Source organism: Moschus berezovskii, chromosome 17 (genome assembly GCF_049115385.1).
Source record: "Moschus berezovskii isolate FMDL1 chromosome 17, NW_MosBer_1.0, whole genome shotgun sequence".
In the NCBI taxonomy this organism is placed as follows: Eukaryota; Metazoa; Chordata; class Mammalia; order Artiodactyla; family Moschidae; genus Moschus; species Moschus berezovskii.
This window is the reverse complement of record NC_142476.1, coordinates 73,708,968-73,730,510: the sequence shown is the minus strand read 5'-3', so window position 1 is coordinate 73,730,510 and position 21,543 is coordinate 73,708,968. Positions and strand designations below refer to the sequence as shown.

The window sequence follows — 21,543 nt, the reverse complement described above, 5'->3', positions numbered from 1 at the left end:
GTTCCTTCTCCAAGGACAGAGCTTATCCAGGGCAGCCCCTCCCCACTGGCTATAGCATTTACTGGGTTACAGAAACAGCTTCTTCCCCTTGCCCCTTTAGGTCTAGAGGGTAAGGTAATAGCTCCCAATGATGGCTAGACCCTAGGTATGTCAACATCCCTTTTTGATTCTCTTCATCCTGCCCACAGCTCATATGTAGCCTTTTCATTAAATTTTCCTTAAATGCACGTTTGAGTATGCTACTTCCTGCTGAAATCCTGATTGACAAAGGGGAGAACATTTTGAACCTTTCCCAGGTACCAATCACAGTGGGTAGGCTAAGACAGGCATTTGCTCATAAGGATGGAGAGATCTGGAAGAGCATTTTTTTTGTGAGACTGAATAGTCTCTATGGAATGATGATGATGTTTAGTCGCTCAGTCAGGTCCAACTCTTTTGCAACCCCATGGATTGTAGCCCATCAGGCTCCTCCTCTGCCCCTGGGATTTCCCAGGCAAGAACACTGGAGTGGGTTGTCATTTCCTTCTCTGGGGGATCTTCCTCACTCAGGGATTGAACCTGCATCTCCTGGCAGGCAGATTCTTTACTACTAAACCACCTGGGAAGCCCCTATGGAATGATATTCAATCTTTAATATCAAGGAACTACCCATGCTCCTCAAGACAATCTGGCCAGAGTGGAAAGAGTGTGTCCAGGAGGGTTTGGTGTGGAGACTGTTCTGTTCCTGGTTGAGGACATGTCTGTTTCTCCCTAGGTCTGTTGTGCCATCACTCAGATCTCTGTCTTCACAGCTTACACTACCATCCATGTATTTTTATGAGTACATTGTTCATGGGTGTGTTTCTTTACCTTATTAACTAAACTTTAAGCCCCTGGAGGGTTTAGCTTCTAGTTCCAATCCCAGCAACTCATCATACACTTTGAACTTGGCGGGTGCTTAATAATGACAAGCTATGAAATTCTCAGCTTAGAGGCCAAAGGGGAAGAAGGAAATATGTCTCACTCTTTCCTGGATATTCGTACAGGACCTAAGTTTCAGGTGACTTTGGACAGCCTTCTCCTTTTACAGCTACCTTGTGGAGCAGGAACCAGTTGTGAAGAGTCATGGGGGCAGGTCAGAATTCTACATTATCTACATTCACTTAGAGGAAATCTGGTTGCACTGAATGCTTTATGTCCAGTAAAGAAGCTTGCAACAAGAGACATGAGGATCAAACTTGGCTTAAATGAATTGGGTCTGAAGGAGGGTGAGAAACAACCCATCTTTAGATGAATAACTTGTCTCAAAGGCAATATAGAGATTGCCGATAGTAGGGGCTTAGGAATAGAGTCCTAGGGGACACCCTGAGGGACAGAAAAGGAACAGGGGGTCTGCGTACATGTGAACCAGCATTGCTCCTGTGTGCTCTCGTACAAACAGGTAGAAATGACCTCCTGCTGGAACACAAAACCTGAAAGCAAAAAAGGACACGGTCCCTGGACCAAGTGGCAAAATTCAGATTTCTGTTCACGAAATGTCCTGATGGCCTTCAGTCTAAGCAGTGGCGCTCAGGCTCTAGGGTTTTAGAGCACACGCACGGCTAGAGTCAGCCAATATCAATAAATCATTTAAGACCTTGAGCTGCGGGAATTGTGGGTGGGAGCAGCTTACATCTCATGGGAGAAACTAACCAAACATCAGCCTCCACACTGGTCAGAAATATGTTAGTGGGATTCAGACTTAATTAAATGCAAGTCCAAAGCCAAACAGAAAATGTGCTCAATGAATTTTCTCTAAATGTAATTAAAAAAAAAATGCTTAGGAAAGGAAAGAGTTAAGAGTGATGGCAACAGAAAATAAACAATTTGAAGCATGTTGCTAGTCCCAGAAACGTGGAATCAGACTATCAGAGTTGGAGAGAATCTTAGCTGTGCAAACATGGACATGTTATTCCTTTCCTGGGAAGAGAGTAGTAAGGACAAGAAAGGTTGAACTCTTTCATCAAAGGAGCATCGCTTCTTTAGTACCAACTATGCTCTTAACTAGAGATGTTTGCATTCTAACATTGTATTAATGACTGTTGAGAGACTTAAGAGTTTTCTTAACCTGCCTCTTCCCTCTTGGAAGAAAGTACCTCCTTCTTTTATTTAGTGAGACACTGAGGATAGTTTCTACTTTGGCCCAGTTGCTTCATTTTTCTGGAGTTGTTAGTAATTGCCCCCTGGTCTTCCCCACTAGCATACTGGACACCTTCCAACCTGCGGGGCTCCTCTTCCAGTGTCATATCATTCATACTGTTCACTGGGAAAGACCCTGATGCTGGGAAAGATTGAAGGCAAAAGGAAATGGGCGGCAGAGAATGGAATAATTAGATATGGCATCATCAACTCAATGGACCTGAACTGAACAAACTTTGGGAGACAGTGGAGGACAGAGGAGCCTGGTGCGCTGCAGCCCATGTGGTGGCAGAGTTGAGCCGGACTCAGTAACTGAATAACGATGAAGGTAGAGTGGGGAGGTGACCCTACTATGTAGCAGGCATCCTGCTCCACACACAAAATTGGGTTCTCATTATGCACCCATTTTTTAATGACCAAGTGAGGCCATGAGAACTTAAGTATCTTTCTCAACCTGCATGATTTTCACTTAGTATTTTCACCTGGAAGAACAGGATGGTTGAGAGCATCGAATGCGAGAGAACGTGAAGATTCTAACTATTCGACAGTAGCAGGGCTGCTGTGTTCAATGTGCTGGGGCAGCTCTGGTTTCTGGCTAAAGGTATCTCCCACCCAGGAAGCCCTGAGTGGAGGAGGGGGTCTCATGCCCAGGCCTGTTCCATCACAGTTCTCCATCCTCTTGCTTACAAGAAGGTACAAGGTGTTAGTATGTCAGTAAGAGTCCTGTCCTGGGGCTTCTCTGTTGGCTCAGTGGTGAAGAAACTGCCTGCCAATGCAGGAAATATGAGTTCCATCCCTGATCCTGGAAGATCCCCCATTTCAAGGAGGAATTAAGCCCGTGTACTTCGATCCCTGGGTCAGGAAGATCCCCTGGAGAAGAAAACGGTAACCCACTCCAGTATTCTTGCCTGGAGAATCCCGTGGATGGAGAAGCCTGGTAGGCCACAGTCCACGGGGTCACATAGAGTTGGACATGACTGAGCGATGGAACGGATGGACGGACGGACCACAACTATTGGGCCTAAGCTCTAGAGTCTGGGCATTGCCACTACTGAAGTCCATGTGCCCCAGAGCCTGTACTCTGCAATAGAAGAAGCCACTTCAATGGGAAGCCAGTGACCCAAAACTAGAGAGTAGCCCCTGCTTGTTGCAAATGGAGAAAAGTCAGTGCGACATGAAGACCCAGCAGAGCCAAAAGTTAATTAAAAAAAAAAAAAAAGATTCCTGCCCTTGACTGACTTATAGACAGTGAAGTCCTTACTGAGGCAGGAGATAGATGGGCCCCAGACTGAACAGTGATGTCTCTTCCAAGAGGAAGTTGAGCTCTACTCAGGTTAGAGATAAAAGACCACATATTCCTCATTCTTGAAGTCAAGGAGACCTTCCTGACTACACATGTACAGAAAGGCTTTCTGGAGGTCAAAAAGGGAGGGGGCATCACCCCATAGTAAGTAATGTCAACTACCACGGGCCTCTCGTCTGGAAGCCATCTTGGCTAAAAGATGTGTGTGTACATATCAGAGGACCCCGAGATAAACCAAAGATTCAGAAGCAGGCGAAGCAAGATGACTGGCCAAAGGAAACCCAGAAGAAATGCCCCATATAAGTGATTCAAACCACCATGAGGGCACGACTCTCTCTCTCTGAGCCTACCCAGGTGTCCATCCACACACACTGTACTTTTTTTCCTTCTAATAAACACTTCACTTGCTTCACTACTTTCTGTCTCTATGTGGAAGTTCATTTCTACACAGCTGATGGGCCAGGACCTTTTCACTGGCCCCTGGTCCCTGGAGGTCTGTCTAGTGGCTGGGATTCAGGGCTCTCATTGCCACGGGCGAACTTCAATCTCTGGCCAGGAACTGAAAGCCTGCTTCAAGCCACTGCAGGCCGAGGCCACTCAAGATGATTTCCACTCTGAGATGGGACAGTAATCATAATACTAGCTGTTATTATTGTTCTGTGTGAATAGTTTCTCTGTATGAGGTACTGACCGAAACACATTCATGTATCAACAGATTTAATCCCAAAGCAAGCCCAGGAGTTCAGTGGTGTTTCTACCCACATTTCAAAGACAACGAAACCAAAACACAGAGACGGTTTGAGTCAGGAAGCACTGGGGTAGTAATTTTCTCTGATGCCTGGAGAGAGTGTGGTGTGGAATGAAGCCAAATAAAGACAATCTGAGGCAAAGAAAGGAGATAAGGGATGAATCTGATAGCATCAAGTCCTGCATTTGGAGAGACAGAAAAGTGTTTGCACCTTTTCCTTGGTTTCAAGGAACGTCTTTAGTCCCTTTCCCAGACAGGTGAACAGAAGCAACTGTCTTCCATTTAAGGGAAAGTTGGCTTTCTACCAATTATAGCAAAATAGTTATGATACCATATGGATGATGTAAATTTTCTCAAGGACCTACGTGGGACTCCTGTTTAGTGAACTAAGTAAATTAGGTTTGTTATGTATTTCCATTTATATTTTACAATATACTTCTAATTCATTTGATAACTCTACTACTTAGTAAATAAACTAGGTTTCAGAAACATCGCTACTGATCTTACCATATATTCATTTTGGTGGTGCCATGACTGGGCTTCCCTGGTAGCTCAGCTGGTAAAGAATCTGTCTGCAGTGCAGGAGATTCCAGTTCGATTCCTGGGTCAGGAAGATCCCCTGGAGAAGGGATAGGCTACCCATGGCAGTATTCTTGGGCTTCCCTGGTAATTCAGATGGTAAAGAATCCACCTGCAATGTGGGAGACCTGGGCTCAATCCCTGGGTTGGGAAGATCCCCTGGAGGAGGACATGGGAACCCACTCCAATATTCTTGCCTGAAGAATCCCCATGGACAGAGGAGCCCGGAGGGCTACAGTCCACTGGGTCGAAAAGAGTCAGACATGACTGAGCGACTAAGTACAATGACATGACTATTGGTATATGAGCTGGTCTCATAGCCTCACTGACTTTTTTAAAAAAATTACTGAATTATAGTTGATTTCCAATGTTGTGCTAATTTCTGCTATACAGCAAAGTGACTCACTTATACATACATGTGTTCTTTTTCATATTCTTTTCCATGATGGTTTACCACAGGGGAACTGAATATAGCTCCCTGTGCTGTACAATAGGACCTTGCTGTTTATACACTCACATGCTTTGATACAACTTACACCTAACTACTATTAGAAAATCAAGTTGCTTAGGGTTAGCATGTATTCTGTGAGGTTTTCAAATTATAGATGATCAAGGCCAATCAAGAGAAGCTAACGTTTCATGGGAATTTTTATTTATTTATTTTTTGTTGTTGTTGTTTGTTTTGGCACACTGAGAGGCACGTGGGATCTTATTTCCCCAACCAGGGAATGAACCCATGCCCTCTGCAGTGGAAACATGGAATCTTAACCACTGGACTGCCACAGAAGTCCCTGATGAGAATTTTTGAAAGTGTATGCTTATAGATGACCCCCAACTTAGGGCCCCAGAATCTAGAAATGGAAAGAGCTGCTACTTCCAGGTGAGGAAAGGCTGAAGGAAGTTAATTTGCTCAAGGATCCAGAAATAGGGGTAAAGAACTAAAACCTGCCATCCTTTCTGCTCCTCCCTCCTGTTGACAGCTTGTCGCCCACACTGTGGGAACTTTCCATGGGGGCTGGTGCAGAGACGGCCTCTGCTGTCCCCTTCTGGAGTCATCACATAGCTGCTTGGGGCAGGAACAGCAGGGACCCCCAGTACATCTCCCCCATAGCCATTCCTCCCAGCCTCTCCTGCATAAATCCTCAGACAGAACTGTTTGGGGGCAGTGTCGGTCTGTGAGTAAGTAGCAGACTAGCTCTGGGCGGCTCAGAGATTAGACCCACATGCCAGTGAGTCACACACGGGGTTTCCTCCAAAGCTGACTTGTCATGTCTCAGTCATCCAGTCACGAGGCCCCAGAAGCCTTCAGAGACCCTGCGTGTGTGTGGGTGCTTATCGAAAAAAATCTGTCAAAGTGGGGAAGTTTCAGGAAAGCTAATTAAGTCACTGACAGCAGGATTCAATGAAAGGGGAGCCATGACAGCCCTCGTAAATCCATGATGAGTCATCGTTGCCTTAAGTGGGTGTATGAATATGAAGGCACAATTACTGAGAACCACTCATTGGCCTCAGCTCTCTCCCCGCAGGCCAAAGCTGAAGCTTCTTATAAAAGTAGACACATACCCAGGTCTCTCTCTGAAGCCAGTGAAGAGACTACTATCTTAATTTGCTTGCTGAACAATTAAGAACTTCCCCACATAGGATCTGTGGAGTTTTATATCATATATATTTGTACATCCCAATTTTGAAAGCATTGATGATAGAAATGAGTATTGTCTGCAAAAAAAGAAAAAAAATTCCTACCAGATGTGTTAGTATTTTGTAGCATAGCAAGCTTTAATCTTTATTTAAGGAAAAGGTCTGTGCACTGGAAGAATTTCATTTAGCAAAAAGGCATCTCATTTATGTACGATTCACACATTTGCAGAGTTGTTTGAAAGTTGGGTTTTGGTAAACAAAGTTGTATCTGAAATTCACAAATGTTTATTCTCTGATGAGAACCTGCACTTCATCACTAAGCAAAGTCAGCCCATTTATCCTTCTGAATTTTTTTTTTTAATTCCAAATTTCTGAGTTTCCCTGGTGGTTTACTCATTAAGAGTCTGCTTGCTGATAGAGGGGAAGATGGAGGTGACATGGGTTCCATCCCTGGTCTGGGAGGACCCCACATGCCAGACAGCAACCAAATCCAAGTACCACAACTACTGAGTCAACACCCTAGAGCCCGCAGGCCCGAGAGCCCATGCTCCGCAACAAGAGAATCCACTGCAATGAGAAGTCTGCACAGGCAACGAAGAGCAGCCTCTGTCACAACTAGAGAAAGCCTCACACAGCAACAGAGACCCAGCGCAGCCACAAATAAATCTTTTTCAAAAAGCTCCAATTTTCCGTGATGTATATCTCAGAGCTTCACTTGTTTTATGAAACCCAGCAATCTAGAAGCTGTGTTGAAATGAATCAAACTAGAAAATTCCCATTTTCAATAATGGTCAGTGTTAACGCTTCTCACCAAAATCCAGGCCTCCCAAATGAGAAACAAAATAAAATGAAAAACAACCATAGCCAAACAAAATCCAAGAGGAAGTGCAAGTGACATTATTTGATTAATTGAAGACATGAGCTTAGCAGGTTATATATTCTGTTCCTCTTTCTAGCTTCATACCAAAACAATAAAGAGAACTCTGATTCAGGAAAGTCATGGACAGACCAAGGTAAATAGGCTGGCTATCAATTATCATCGTGTAAATTAGGTACTTGTAGGGAGCTGGGTTCACTTACTTAGGCAATCAGTTTACGATGCTTTAGGACTATGATTCTCAACCCTGGTTGTACATTAGAGTCACCTGGGGACCTTTTGAAATGCACTGATGCCTGGACCCACCCCAGAATTAGAACTACAGAGGGATGGGGCCTTGGCAACCGGAATGTTGTTAAAGTTCCCCAGGTGATTTTAATGTGCAGTCAGGGATGAGAACCACTGATTTAAGAAATCAGCACCTAAAAATTGAGCTTAAGTAGCATAGCAACATCCCTGTACCCTCCGGGGCAGTATTTCTCAAAAAAAGAGGATGTGGACCATCTAAGCTGCTGGGTAAAAATGCGGATTTCTGGGAATCTCTACCCCCACCCCCGGGTATTTTCACTCTGAATGCACTCTTTAGGCAATCCTTCTGTACTATAAATCCTGAGTCTACTACCTTTAGGATAGTCAATTTTGAGGTATTACTGAAAACTTTGGAAATGCCTGTAAAGTCACACAGCTTTTGCCTGCCTCAAACATGCTACTTCCCAAATTGGTTGCATGAGTCATTATGAGGTAACATTTTGCCTCCCAAATCTTCTGTAGCAAATGATTCTCCCCCTTTCAGTAAGAATCTCTTTCTCCAGATACTTTTGACCCTCCTGTTTATTAGAATTTATCCATGCTCTATTCTCTTGCCCAGAGGTCTATCATTGGTCATCAGGTCAAAGAAGTAATATAGACGAGGTGGACTGGAGCAAACCCCTGCAGGGCCTCCTCCCATCCAAGTACCACACCGAACAGTTCATGATTAGGACAATAGAGTCATAGACTCAGAGTCTGATGAATATTTCTGAATTGTTTTACAGATATTCTTACAACGGTCCCGGGAAGAAGAAAGCTTAGTGAATGATGATCTGACTGGAGCCATGATATAAGCTGCTTCATCTTGAGCAGTACTGAATCTGTGGCTAGCGCAATTCTAAGAACTGGTCTCAAGGGAATGGCATTAACATTACTACTCTATATCTTTGTAGGTATCCTAATAACTGTAGCTTGCTCTGTCTGTATGTGTAAGGGGGCAACGAAAACAGTCAGCAAAGAGATGCTTTAGACCCATGCTGATGTCTTCCACTCTGGTGAATGCAGTGCCCTGTATCAGCATGAAGAAATCACAGAAGACAGAACTTCACCCCTAATCCCACAGAAATGGACTGATGTTCTGACAAGTGGGGATTTGTCAGCGGCTCTTTGCAGGAAACCACCCTCAGCAGGAAGCCCCTTTTCTTATTTTAGCAAAGGTAGATTGTAACTAACTTTTAAAGCAAGCATTCCCATGCTCTACTCCTCTCCAGCCCAAGCACATCTTTCAAATCTTTTGATCACTCAATACCTGGCCTAACTTGTTGGTTCCTTTCTTAGATCAAAGAAATAGAAATGAAGGATAAGTAGTTAACAGATGACCAGGTCTCTCTCCTAGCTTCCACTTCAGTAATCTCCTGAACAAACTGTGTGAACAAGATAAGATCTAGAGGACGAGGACGATCACAAGCCTGCTCACAGCAGGGGACAATGACTCTGAACATTGTGTCAATGATTATCTGACATTAAAAGCTTTCATGACTGAACAGAATCTTCTGAGACAGTTTTTTTTTGGGATGCTAAGCCTACCGTCTTCCCAGTTCTTGGAATAAGAGGGAAGGGGGCAGGGCACAACATTTAAAAGAATGACACTATGCTAGGACATGAAAAAAACTGTTTAGAAGCAGCAAGTTCCAAGATGGCAGAAGATTTAACTTCCAGTGGAACTTGAGTCTCATTAAACGCTCACTGTAACGTGTCAGCAAGCTAAATGACACACCCACAGATGCCATGACAGATCCAAGACAGACCACAAAGGTTAAAAGGTGGGATTCCCAATTCCTGGAAACCCCCATCCCCTTCCCCAAAATAGCTAGAATATTCTCCTCATTCATTAGCCTATGAAATTACCCAGCCCATAAAAATTAACCACATCATACTTCAAGGTCTCTCACTTTCTGAGATAGACCACACTCTGCGGAGTATTTCTCTCTAAATAAATCTACTTCTTACCTGTCACTTTGTCTCTCACTGAATTCTTTCTGCAATGAGACATTAAGAACCTGAGACCAGGTACGATATCAGTTAAAAGACTGTGGATTCAGGTCTCAATCAGAGGTGTACAGCTACATTGTTGATAAAGGCATCTTTCTACTGACATTTGTGAGTATGTAATTGAATTTGTAAGTGGCAAGTAGTAGGACCCCTCCATGTAATAACGTAGGGGATACTGTCTTCTTCTTCCCACATAACTAAATATTTGAAGCTGCCATCAATGATTTAACTCAAAACTATGTATGAATACAATAATGGGGGGCCATCTGACACCCACTAGGCACACCAGGTGAATGGCCACCTACCCAACCACACATCATCACCATGCTTCTGATGGAATAGGTTTCTATGTCTGGGCAGTTTCTAAGTTCTTTGTTTTCATCTCCTACAAATATATGGATTATCTCAAAACACAATCCTCTGTAGGAGGGTCAGTCAAATCACTGGCATGGTGGGTAAACTGATGATTTTAGGACAACAAAGGTGCTTTCTAAAAAGCAACTTGCAGAAAAGTAACCCTTAGACAGGTTTGAGAACAATTCAAATTCATCTCAAAGACAAAATGTTCTTTGTTAAAGGGAAATCAATTCTTTTAGTACATTACTTCCTAAATGACTTCTGTAAGATAACTCAGGATCTATAAAGATTCAGCATTTGCACAGGCTAAATAAATCCAATATTTTAGTTCATTTATTTTGGCATTTAATCTATATTTTTCTAAATATTTCTTGTAAGAACTGGGTTTTGGGGCTGATAGGCTAGATTTTTTCCCCTGCTTTCTATATAACATGGGATTAGCTAGTAAATACAAATTAGAAATCAAATGAAAATCAAATTAAATAACTTCATTTGGGTGAAGTGAATATGGCGGAGGAACATGACACAGGGCTGGTAGTAACAGTTACATAATAGACAGCATAGCCTGAGGTTCTTAATTCATCTCTCCTCTGAAATGTTGGTCCCTTGGTACCTGGTTATTCTTACCTCCTGGTGAGTGTATGACTGTTAGCATCACTGACACGATATTGGGCTCATACATTTTTTTCCTGCCCTTCCACTGACCCTACCCAGGACTGTACTGTGCAGCGAATCACTTCTCTGTCATCAAGGGCTTGTAGTTTATATATTGTTTAATAATCATTAGGACCAGGAGGCCTCTGTGCTCTGTTACTCCCCAAACAATGATGAAGACCTTTGCTGACATATTCCCAGTTCTCACAAAACTAGTTCAGTTCAGTTTACTCAGTCATGTCTGACTCTTTGCAACTCCATGGACTGCAGCACACCTGGCTTTCCTGTCCATCACCAACTCCCAGAGCTTGCCAATACTCATTGAGTCGGTGATGCCATCCAACCATCTCATCCTCTGTCATCTCCTTCTCCTCCTGCCTTCAATTTTTCCCAGCATCAGGGTCTTTTCCAATGAGTCAGTTCTTCACATCAGGTGGCCAAAGTTTTGGAGTTTCAGCTTCATCAGTCCTTCCAATGAATATTCTAATAGGTAACAAAACTAGTTACCCATTCATAAACCCTGACTTAGAAATGCTGTTTCTCAGCACGTATCCCCTACCTTAGGTTAACTATAAAATTGTCCCATTGGTCCCTTCATGATACACAGTACAGCTGCCAATGCTTCTGGGTCTTTGCCTGCCCAAACCCACCCTGTGAAAGTCTCTCAGTCATGTCCAACTCTTTGTGACGCCATAGGCTATACAGTCCATGGAATTCTCCAGGCCAGAATACTTGAGTAGGTAGCCTTTCCCTTCTCCAGGCGATCTTCTAAACCCAGGGATCGAACCCAGGTTTCCCGCATTGCAGGCAGATTCTTTACCAGCTGAGCCACAAGGGAAGCCCGAGAATACTGGAGTGGGTAGCCTATCCCTTCTCCTGTGGATATTCCTGACCCAGGAATCGACCCGGGTCTACTGCATTGCAGGTGGATTCTTTACCAACTGAGCTATCAGGGAAGCCCAAATATGCCACGAGTAGTGAGTGAGTGAAAGTCGCTCAGTAATGTCCAACTCTTTGAGACCCCATGGACTATACAGTCCATGGAATTCTCCAGGCCAGAATGCTGGAGTGGGTAGACTTTCCCTTCTCCAGGGGATCTTCCCAACCTGGGGACTGAACCCAGGTCTCCCGCATTGCAGGCAGATTCTTTACTACCTGAGCCTGTAAATATAATAAATTGATCAATTGATTCTATGGAGAAGCTTGCTTCATTTTTTGGTCTCAAGATACCTTCTCAGTTCAGTGAGCACATTTCATTCCCTCCATCCTCCAACAGTTAGAAAACTGACAGAGTTAAGGCACATGCTTGGGGTTGACCATTCCTTAGAAAATTTAGATAAGACTTTACAGATGATGCAGCCAATTATTTAACTCAATGACACTTGATGCCAAAGAAGCTATAATCACTGGTTTGCTTTTAGTATCCATGGATCACTTAGCTTTGTCTAAATAGAGGCCAAATATCAATATCTCATGCTGATTCCATACAGTTCTCTTGCAAAGGTGCAGTTTTATTCATAAAGCAGACTAGATAATTGACAGAAGAGTCTCTGATAACTTGACACTTTTCTGTAAATATAATGATAAAGCACAAAAGGATGGCTACATAGGTTCTAGCTGTTTCTAACCAAATTCTGTTTCCAACTGTGGCATCAATGGGTATTTTGTTCCTTCATGATATAAGCCACAATCCTTACTGTAAACCCTTGGGAACTGATGTGTTTTTAAATAACTGTTTTGTCAGTTTGGGAGTTAATAACATGCACACACTGTATATTTTGTAATGGCCCCTGAATGCTCTTGTAATAAAACGCAATATTTATGAGATAAAATATATGAATATTCACTTTAAATTTGATAAATTAACGCTATAAATAGCTTCAGGTTTGTTTAGAATGGGTTTTGCTGCTAAATGAGTTGTGCCAAACCTAGATAAAAACTTGTTTTTAAGAGGTTTTTAGATTTGGGATTACAAACAAGGGGTTATGGATTTATATCTGTGTACTTCTCCAAACCATTCAAAAATGAATTTATCATCTCAATTCTTACTAACTTCACTGGGAAATTTGTCCCATACATTACTGGCCTAAAAACATATTCCTTTTTACACTTAAAATGTTACCTCTGGTCACTGTCCCCATTGATTTGCTCACCATATTCCTGACGACTTTGTGGTTTTATTATTTCTGGTTATGGTAAGCTCTTGGCTTAGTTCCCTAAAAGGCTCAGTTTCCTCTTTTAGAAAATTGTACTTGGTCTTCTGCCTGGCACATAGTGCTTGCATCGTTCAGCAAGCTTCCTTTGAAACTGTGAGCAAGAGAAGCTGATTCTGACTTAAGCAAAAGGGAGTTTATTGGGAGCACAGTCAGCTCTCCTTATTCATGACTTCTGAATCCATGGATTAAATAAAAAAAAAAAATTGACAAAAATGCCAAAAAATAAATCTTGAATTTGCCAGGTGCCTGTAGCTATTTACATACGGTTTATACTGTATTTATACCTATTTGCATGGCATGTTCATTGTATGAGGTATTATAAATAATCTAGTGATGAATTAAACTGCAGAGGAGGCTGTGCGTAGGTTATATGCAAATACTATGCCAATTTATACAGATTTTGGTATCTGTAGGGTTCCTGGAACCAACCCCACCCTCAGATATCAAGGGATATGTAATTAAAAGAACAGTTGAGGAACCAGGCTTGGAAATGGCAAGGATAAGAAAAGCTTTTGGATTGAAATTAGAGATATTTTACCTTGAGTTAGTTCCACCTTTTAAAATTCGGAGTCACTTTGCTGAAGATCAAGCCCCAGGCAAGTCTAAGGGGCTGAATATGACTCAGGTGCCCACCACTTGGCTACATGACAGCCTGACATGTTGATTGACACTGCAACCAAGCCTGAAGCCTGAGCACGGGTGGGGAGTCACTCCCGCACAGGAACTGAGGCTGCTTGTTACAAGAAAACTGCAAATGCACTGTGACGGCAAACAAAACAAACCTAAGGAAAGTCTTCTATTGATTTCAAAATGCCTTCAGTTCAGTTCAGTTCAGTTCAGTCGCTTAGTTGTGTCCAACTCTTTGTGACCCCATGAACCACAGCACGCCAGGCCTCCCTGTCCATCACCAACTCCTAGAGTTCACTCAAACTCATGTCCATCGAGTCGGTGATGTCATCCAGCCATCTCACTCTCTGTCATCCCCGTCTCCTCCTACCCTCAATCTTTCCTAGCATCAGACTCTTTTCCTTCAGAGTATTCTTAATTCCTGGCTTTTTGCTGCTGCTAAGTCACTTCAGTTGTGTCCGACTCTGTGCGACCCCATAGACAGCCCACCAGGCTCCCCTGTCCCTGGGATTCTCCAGTCAAGAACACTAGAGTGGGTTGCCATTTCCTTCTCCAATGAATGAAAGTGAAAATTGAAAGTGAAGTCACTCAGTCGTGTCTGACCCTCAGCAACCCCATGGACTGCAGCCCTCCAGGCTCCTCCGTCCATGGGACTCTCCAGGCAAGAGTACTGGAGTGGGGTGCCATTGCCTTCTTTGCCTGCCTTTTTAGGGGTATGCAGAGTCCTCTTTTTTTTAGGCTGTGCTCCTATAAAACTTATTTCATCCTCATGCTCAAATTAATTGTTTCTGCTAGACTTTTCTCAGCACAGGGGCTGGAGATACTTGCTCATTAGATTTTATTTTCTCTCTTTACAATTCATGAGTTATCTTCAAAGTGATCTTTTCACAAGGAGTATTTGCAGTCAAGGCAACACTGACAGAAGGAAGCTTAATGATAGAAACCACCTCATTAATAAGAAATGGTAATACTTCACCTGAAATCTACCTGGGAATAACAAGCATGTATCACATGGATCAAGAATCAAGAAAACGAAGAAGGCAAATGAATGTGCCTTTTCCTCCCTCATTTACTGCTTAAGTTTTTTTTTTTTAAAGAATATTATTAAACTCCTTAAGCCCTATGTTTCTTTAAGTGGCTTTTTAGATGACAAGCTATTCTTCAAGTAGGCAATGATGTGTGCCCATCATCTGAGAGTGAGTTGATAACACCCGCTTCTTACCTGGTATTCATACTCTGTAAAAGGCAGTAGTTCAACATCCATAAAGGAGCTTGAGCTTCCATTATAGGCTAGCACTGGTTTTGACTTTTCAGGCTGAGTTGCTATTTGTCTTCTGTACAATTCATAATATAAAACTTTTCCATTTGGTTGGAGGGGTCCTGTCCACAGAAGGGAAATGGTGGGCTGGAACCCCCCTGGAGCCATCTGCACCTCTAGATGGGGAGGGGGTTGCTGCCGCGGTGCAACCTCCAGGGTCTCTATGGACGTCCAGTCACTTGACACACAGCCCAGCCTGGTGCAGGCTTGGATTCGAACTTCATACCTTCAGGATACAAGGCAGAAATGATCCATTATTGGCAACATCTATTTTCATGGGAAGAATCTTTAAAAGACCAAGTGTTTTCTGGAAAGACAGATACCTTTATATTTATCCTTATCTATAATAAGCCCTTTTCAAAGTCAACAAAGTCATGTTTCTATGGAAATTTTAGAGCATTTTCAAGCCTCTTGGCTTTCCAAACTAAAGCAAAGATCCTCACCTGTCTGGAAAGGGTAGGCACAATTCTTCCCTAAACAGGAACACACAGAATCAATACACTTTCAAGATACTTTTCAGGAAAATTCTGATACTCTATAGAATTACTTACCACAGTGAGGAAGCACACAGATCTGGGGAATTTGAACGCATTTTCAGCAACCTGGGCTCCTCCTCCCTTTGCAGTTGGAGCTAAATGATTCCCCAGGAACAATTCCAGGTCAGGAAAGAACGTCATGGAGTAAAGGTCTCCGTGGTAATAAATCCCCTCACTTGATACCCAACATCTTAGAACAGGCTCCCTTACACCACACAGAGACCTTTTGGGGCCAAAGTTAACCCAGCTACACACCAGATTATCAATCACGGAGACACCTTATCACCATCTAGTTAAACTCAACCAATCAATTATGTTTTGCCTCAGAGCTGGTCTCCTGCCACTGGGAAAGGTCTATTTACATATCAGGGACTTTTCCCTTTCAACAAAAGGGGCTTTTGTTAGTGTTAAGTGCAAATAAGTGCTTTCCCCCTCTTTTCCGTGCCCAGAGGAGTTTATGACACCCCTAATTTCCCCTCAAGCCCCAGCCACCTTCCTTTCTCCCTTTATTTATTTTAGCTTCTGGCCATTCCCTCTTCTATTTCCGGCTTTACCTCCTCCAGACAATCCCCGCCTTCTGTTCACTTTCTTGCTCTTTCTGGTCCCCTCCCCCCCTTCTTAATTACAGTTCTCTCTCCCTTTGGGGAATCTCTTGCTTCCCTTTCTGCTCCCCCTCCTTCCCCTCCTCCCATGCCCATCTCCACCATGACGGGCTGCCAGTTTACTGGTGAACAAATCACAGCTGTGAATAGCACATCAGACTTCTAAGTGATTCTGAGATTTCTCACATATGGAATATTTGCTTTCTGGATTATTTGTGGGGATTAAAAAATGCTGGGTCAGATTCTTTCTGCTTCTTAGAGTGTTCCTAGAATCCTTCTTCCTACTGACCAGCTGGGGGTACCCCAAGGAGGACACACAAATTTGCAGTATTCAGTAAATGTTAATCTGCTGGGAAAACCCCAAATGGCATAAATCCCAACTTCATATAGAAGTGATATTCTGCTTTTATTTTTGGTGTATGATTTGATGTTTTTACTGTTTACATTCTATATAGAATTATTATAAAATATTGGCCACATTCCCTGCACTGTACATTACATCCATTTAGCTTCTTTATTTTATACCTAGTAGTTTACACCTCTTAATCCCCACTTCACCTATCTCGCCCATCCCTTACCCCCCTCCTCATTGGAAACACTAGTTTGTTCTCTGTCTGTTTCTGGTTTGTTATATTTGTTTGCTTGTTTTTCCAGATACCATATGTAAGCGGAAACATACAACATTTGTCTTCCTCTGTGTGACTTATTTCAACTAAATGTAATACCCTCCAGGTCTACCCAGATTATTGCAAATGACTACATTTTTGTTTATGACTGAGTAATATTCCACTGGTATTTTAAGTCATTTATATCACTTACATCTTCAGTTACAGTGGACAGTCAAGGGACATCTCTCATTGTCTTAAATGCCTAAGTTTCTCAGAAAAATCAGATTTTCTTTTTTCAGGCTGGGAAAAGTACCCTTCTCACACCTGGAAACTTTTTTTTTTTTCCATTAGAAATATTTTTTAGTAAGAGTTTCAAAGGGTAGCAAATTGATATGATCTTTAAAATGTGCAGGTACCAGTCATGTAAAGAGGACGCCAGGATAAAGTGTATAATTCTGCCTCTAGCATGCACCCTTTTCATACCCTGCATCAGAGTAAGATAAAAGCCAGCTCACACAGCATGCGGATTAGCTACAGAAGATACCTGTGAAAGTTTTAATTACTGTTTAATATTTAATGTGACCCTAAATAATTGTCATGAGGAGATGCACAGGACTGCAAATGTTTCATTTCAACAGCACTATATGTCAGAGATAATTGTAGGAGAGACCTAATCTGCATATCAGTAGATTACAATAATAGCTGAATTTTACAAATGGTGGTTGGAAATCAACACTTTTCTAGCCTTTAATTTTTTTTAAGTGTTTCTGTTCATTTTACTAAATTTTAAGCATAAAATGTTTTTTATTACTCTTCGTGCTGGGGATTCATGCTACCTAAAATATGATGGGGAAAAAAGTCAAGCAATTCTTTAAGCTATGGGAAGAGCACCGGAAGTCAGATTCCTTTGTGTGGAAAGCAACACACAGCCGTGCTCATCAGAGAGCCCAGAGGGGACCACTGATAAAATGTGAGCTGGCAAAGTGGCACTGTCCCAAGAAACTATGGGATCAGAGCTGAGGGGATCCTAAGGAGCTACAGAAATAGTCAGAGGAGCCTCAGCATTCCTGGAAGATGTGTTGGATTCAATAAGGAGTGCTCTCTCCAGAACAAATTTTGGATCAGTCCAACCCTGGCTGGCAACAGCTCTCATTGCCTGCTATTTGTTTTATTTTTTAAAATAATACCTTCTTTTCCTCAGAGTCTAGGTCAGATAACCCCACTGGTGTCCTTAGAACTGCCCAGGGGCTGGCATGTTTACAGGGGGGACCAGACTCAGGGAAGTGATGGCATCTCTCCACTACTTGGTTCCAGACATTGTGATGAATTGCAGACATTTCTAAACAGCTGACTCTCAAAATGTCACCTGCAAGACTTTTGCTCTCCAGAAGTTATGCAAGCAGCTTTGGGCTGGATAAGAATGTGGTTAGTCTACTTGGATGGTTAAATGGATGAGGCGTTGGTGGACATCACACATTTTGCTTTTGGTCTTCATTGGAACTGACCAATGAATAGAAAGAGACAGTGGCTTGTAATAGAAAGTTCATGTAATAGAAAGAGACAGTGGCTTGTTCTCAGTAAACCCAGAGTCAGTTACTTACCTGTGAAATGGTTTCAACTGGTTTACTGTGAACGACTGTGGACCAAAGGAATTATGAGTTGTGTTTATGTGTATGATTTTTGTTTCTCTTTCAAACAGCTCACGGATGAAGACGGTATAGTTGACAATATGACCATTTGTCCTTACTGGAGGGTCCCAGGTCACTAAGATCTCCTGAGGGCCCTTGGCCAGCAATCTTGGAGGTTCCATCCCTGAAGGCGCTGAGGGGCTGGTTCGATCTTTGACAAGTGGACTCAAAACACCCCCTTGGCTGTTGTTGGCCATCACCGTATAGCCGTACTCCACCCCTGGGGTGAGAGTAAAGTCATGATAGCGAGTTTCCAGGCCAGTGTATACAATTGTTCCATCCCTCCTCAGCTCATAGCTTCTGATCCGGCCATTTGGGATTCTGGGCAGTTTCCAGGTGATTTCTATGGATTCTGAGCCTGTAACTTGCAGTTTTGGAGGGTCCATGTTCTGTGGTGGGGCCTCCATTGTCCAGGCAGATTCTGGAACACTCGCTGTGCAGCCTCCGTTGGTACATGCCACCAGGGAGAAATTATACTGCGTATAAGGCTGCAGGTGGGAAACCAGCAGAGTCAGGTTCTGCCCGGCGAGATACTCTTTACCATCCAGTCTGAGTAAATACTGAGTGATCTCTCCATTCTGAATCAATGGCGGGGACCAAGATACATTTATCTGAGTGGCGCTGATGGTCCTCAGAGCTGGAGGTTGGACCCCTGCAGGGGCAGCCTCAAGGGTTGTGATGCTGGTGGTCATGCTGGCAGAGCAGCCCCCACTGGTGCAGGCTGTGACCCCATAGTTGTACGTGGAGAAAGGGAGCAGCTTCTCATCGGTGTAATTGAAAGTCACAGCATCAAAGCTGAAAGGAAAGAGCACTCCATTCCTCTGCAGCCTGTAGGACTGGATGATGCCATTAGGCTGTTCTGGAGGGACCCAGGCAATCAGCACTCTGGGAGGATTCACAGATACCTGGGCTACCTCAGGTGGACAGAGGCCATCCGGAGGTGCCTGCCTGGTCCTCACCCCGCTCCAAGAGCTGTAGGTGTGGCCAGCTGAGTTCCAAGTGTGGACTTTGTATTCACACTGCATCCATGGCTGCAGACCTGTGTCATTATATACAAATGTATTCCTCTCAGTATTAGATTCTATGAAAACAATTTTCTCATCAGCCTGGATTGTCTGATTCCCCCAAGCTTTTCCCTTGAAGCATCTGCGAATCACTTCATAGCGAATTATCTTTCCGTTGGGTTTAATGGGCTCCGACCAGCTCAGTTCAACACTGGTGGAGCCCACCGACTGGATGGTGGGAGCTGGCTGAGAGTGGGGGGCGGCTTCCTCTGTCCAGATAGGCTGGGGTGCCGAGTGTGCACACCCCGCCCTGGTGCAGGCCTCCAGGGTCAGGGTGTAGAGTGTGAAGGGGTCCAAGCGTCGGAAGAGAAACTGACGATTCAGGCCGGTGTACTCCAGGATGTCCTCACTGAAGACATTGTATGTCTGCAGGAAGATGGAAAATAAAGCATATGGTTTCTTGCTGTCATTATTTTGTTACTTTTAACTTCTTCTTTCTCCTATTCCTCATCTGGATGACCCTAACCCAGGAGAAGCATTCTGATATTAATTTGGGGAATGGGATCTTTGCTCTTTTTTTTTTTTTTAAGTTGGGTGTCATGTAGTCAGTCTGCTCAGTTGTGTCCAACTGTGTGTGTGTGTCATGTAAGCGTATATCTAAAGGCTAAGAGTTACTGAACCTGATTCTTTGACTTAAAGGGTGCTCATGGGGTTTCCTCCTATTTTTACTTTTTTTAGAAGTGGGGATTAGTATTCCAATTCACTATTTTATAAATATTAAGTGCTTCTGACTTCATCACAAGTAGGCTAATAGGGCATATCCACATTGTCTATCTCCTACAGTATTTACCGGAAAATGGAATTATAATGATTAATTATTGGTACTAGAGTGCCAGGGCAGAAAATGTTATCAATGTGTCTGTGTATGGGCACACATGTATGAGCTGAGGTACACATACATGTTATACATGTGTATAAAAACACAGATATGAGATGACAAGGAATGGAAAAAACCACCCTATTTTCTCTCACCAGTTATGGAAAAATTGGTGGCTGCTTTGGAGCAAAATATTCTTTTGTTCTGGGGAAAACCAGCTGAAAACTCATGACACAAACATAGAACACATTTCCAACATCTACTACTCATTGTTCTTTGGGGAAGAGAAGCAACCTAACTTGTTGTAGATGTTCTTGAATGATGGTTTCCCACCCTTTCATGCTTTAGTACACCTGAAATACAGGAGATATTCCTGTACATGGTTGTGACTCTATAATGGTGGATCTTAAAATGAGATGAATACATATCCAAGTCCCTTGAGAGGCAGATCTTCCCACAGATTGTTCCTACAGAAGCTTGACTTAGGCTGGGTTGTTGATATATTTGAACGTTATTTAACAACAAATAACATGGACTTGGAAATCTCCTTCTTGTTGGACTACTGTATATTGATATGATTTTCTTTTTGGGGTCTCAAGGCAAGATCACACTCCTGAGGGAAGGGGTATAGAGTATTTTCTGAAGGGAGTTCAGATTACATAATCAATTTGAAAGCCTCAATGATTATCCCCTCACACCCCATATTCACCTGGCAAATTTCTTAGTTCTGTTCAGTCATTCAGTCATGTCTGACTCTTTGCAACCCCACGGACTGCAGCATGCCAGGCTTCCCTGTCCATCACCAGCTCCCGAAGGTTGCTCAGACTCATGTCCATTGAGTCAGTGATGCCATCCTACCATCTCATCCTCTGTCGTCCCCTTCTCCTCCCATCTTCAATTTTTTCCAGCATCAGGGTCTTTTCAATGAGTCAGTTCGTCGCATCAGGTGGCCAAAGTATTGGAGTTTTAGCTTCAGCATCAGTCCTTCCAAAGAATATTCAGGACTGATTTCCTTTAGGATGGACTGGTTGGATCTCCTTGCAGTCCAAGGGACTCTCAAGAGTCTTCTCCAGGCCCACAGTTCAAAAGCATCAATTCTTCGGCACTCAGCTTTCTTTATGGTCCAACTCTCACAACCATATATGACTACTAGAAAAACCAGAGCTTTGACTACACGGACCTTTGTTGGCAAAGTAATGTCTCTGCTTTTTAATATGCTGTCTAGGTTGGTCACAGCTTTTCTTCCAAGGAGCAAGTGTCTTTTAATTTCATGCCTGCAGTCACCATCTGAAGCAAATTTCTAATTAATGCTAAATTCAGTTCTCCCTCTCAAACTGAGCTTCCAACTGAGTATGGACAAAAACAGTCAAATATATTGACTGGGGCCCTGGATATTCATTGGAAGGATTGATGCTCAAGCTGAAGCTCCAATACTTTGACCACCTGATGTGAA

At 43.1% G+C, this 21,543-nt stretch overlaps 1 protein-coding gene across 1 annotated transcript in view; it reads right to left on the bottom strand.

Moving 5' to 3' along the window:
* The window catches only part of USH2A (usherin), a 969,245-nt gene that overhangs the window by 63,825 nt on the left and 883,877 nt on the right, over window positions 1–21,543 (bottom strand). The window contains exons 62-63 of the mRNA XM_055419911.2: window positions 18,123–19,639; window positions 14,680–15,001 (exon numbers count right to left, since the gene is read on the bottom strand). Coding sequence (XP_055275886.2) covers window positions 14,680–15,001; window positions 18,123–19,639 — 1,839 coding nt within the window. The remainder of the gene's footprint in view (window positions 1–14,679; window positions 15,002–18,122; window positions 19,640–21,543) is intronic.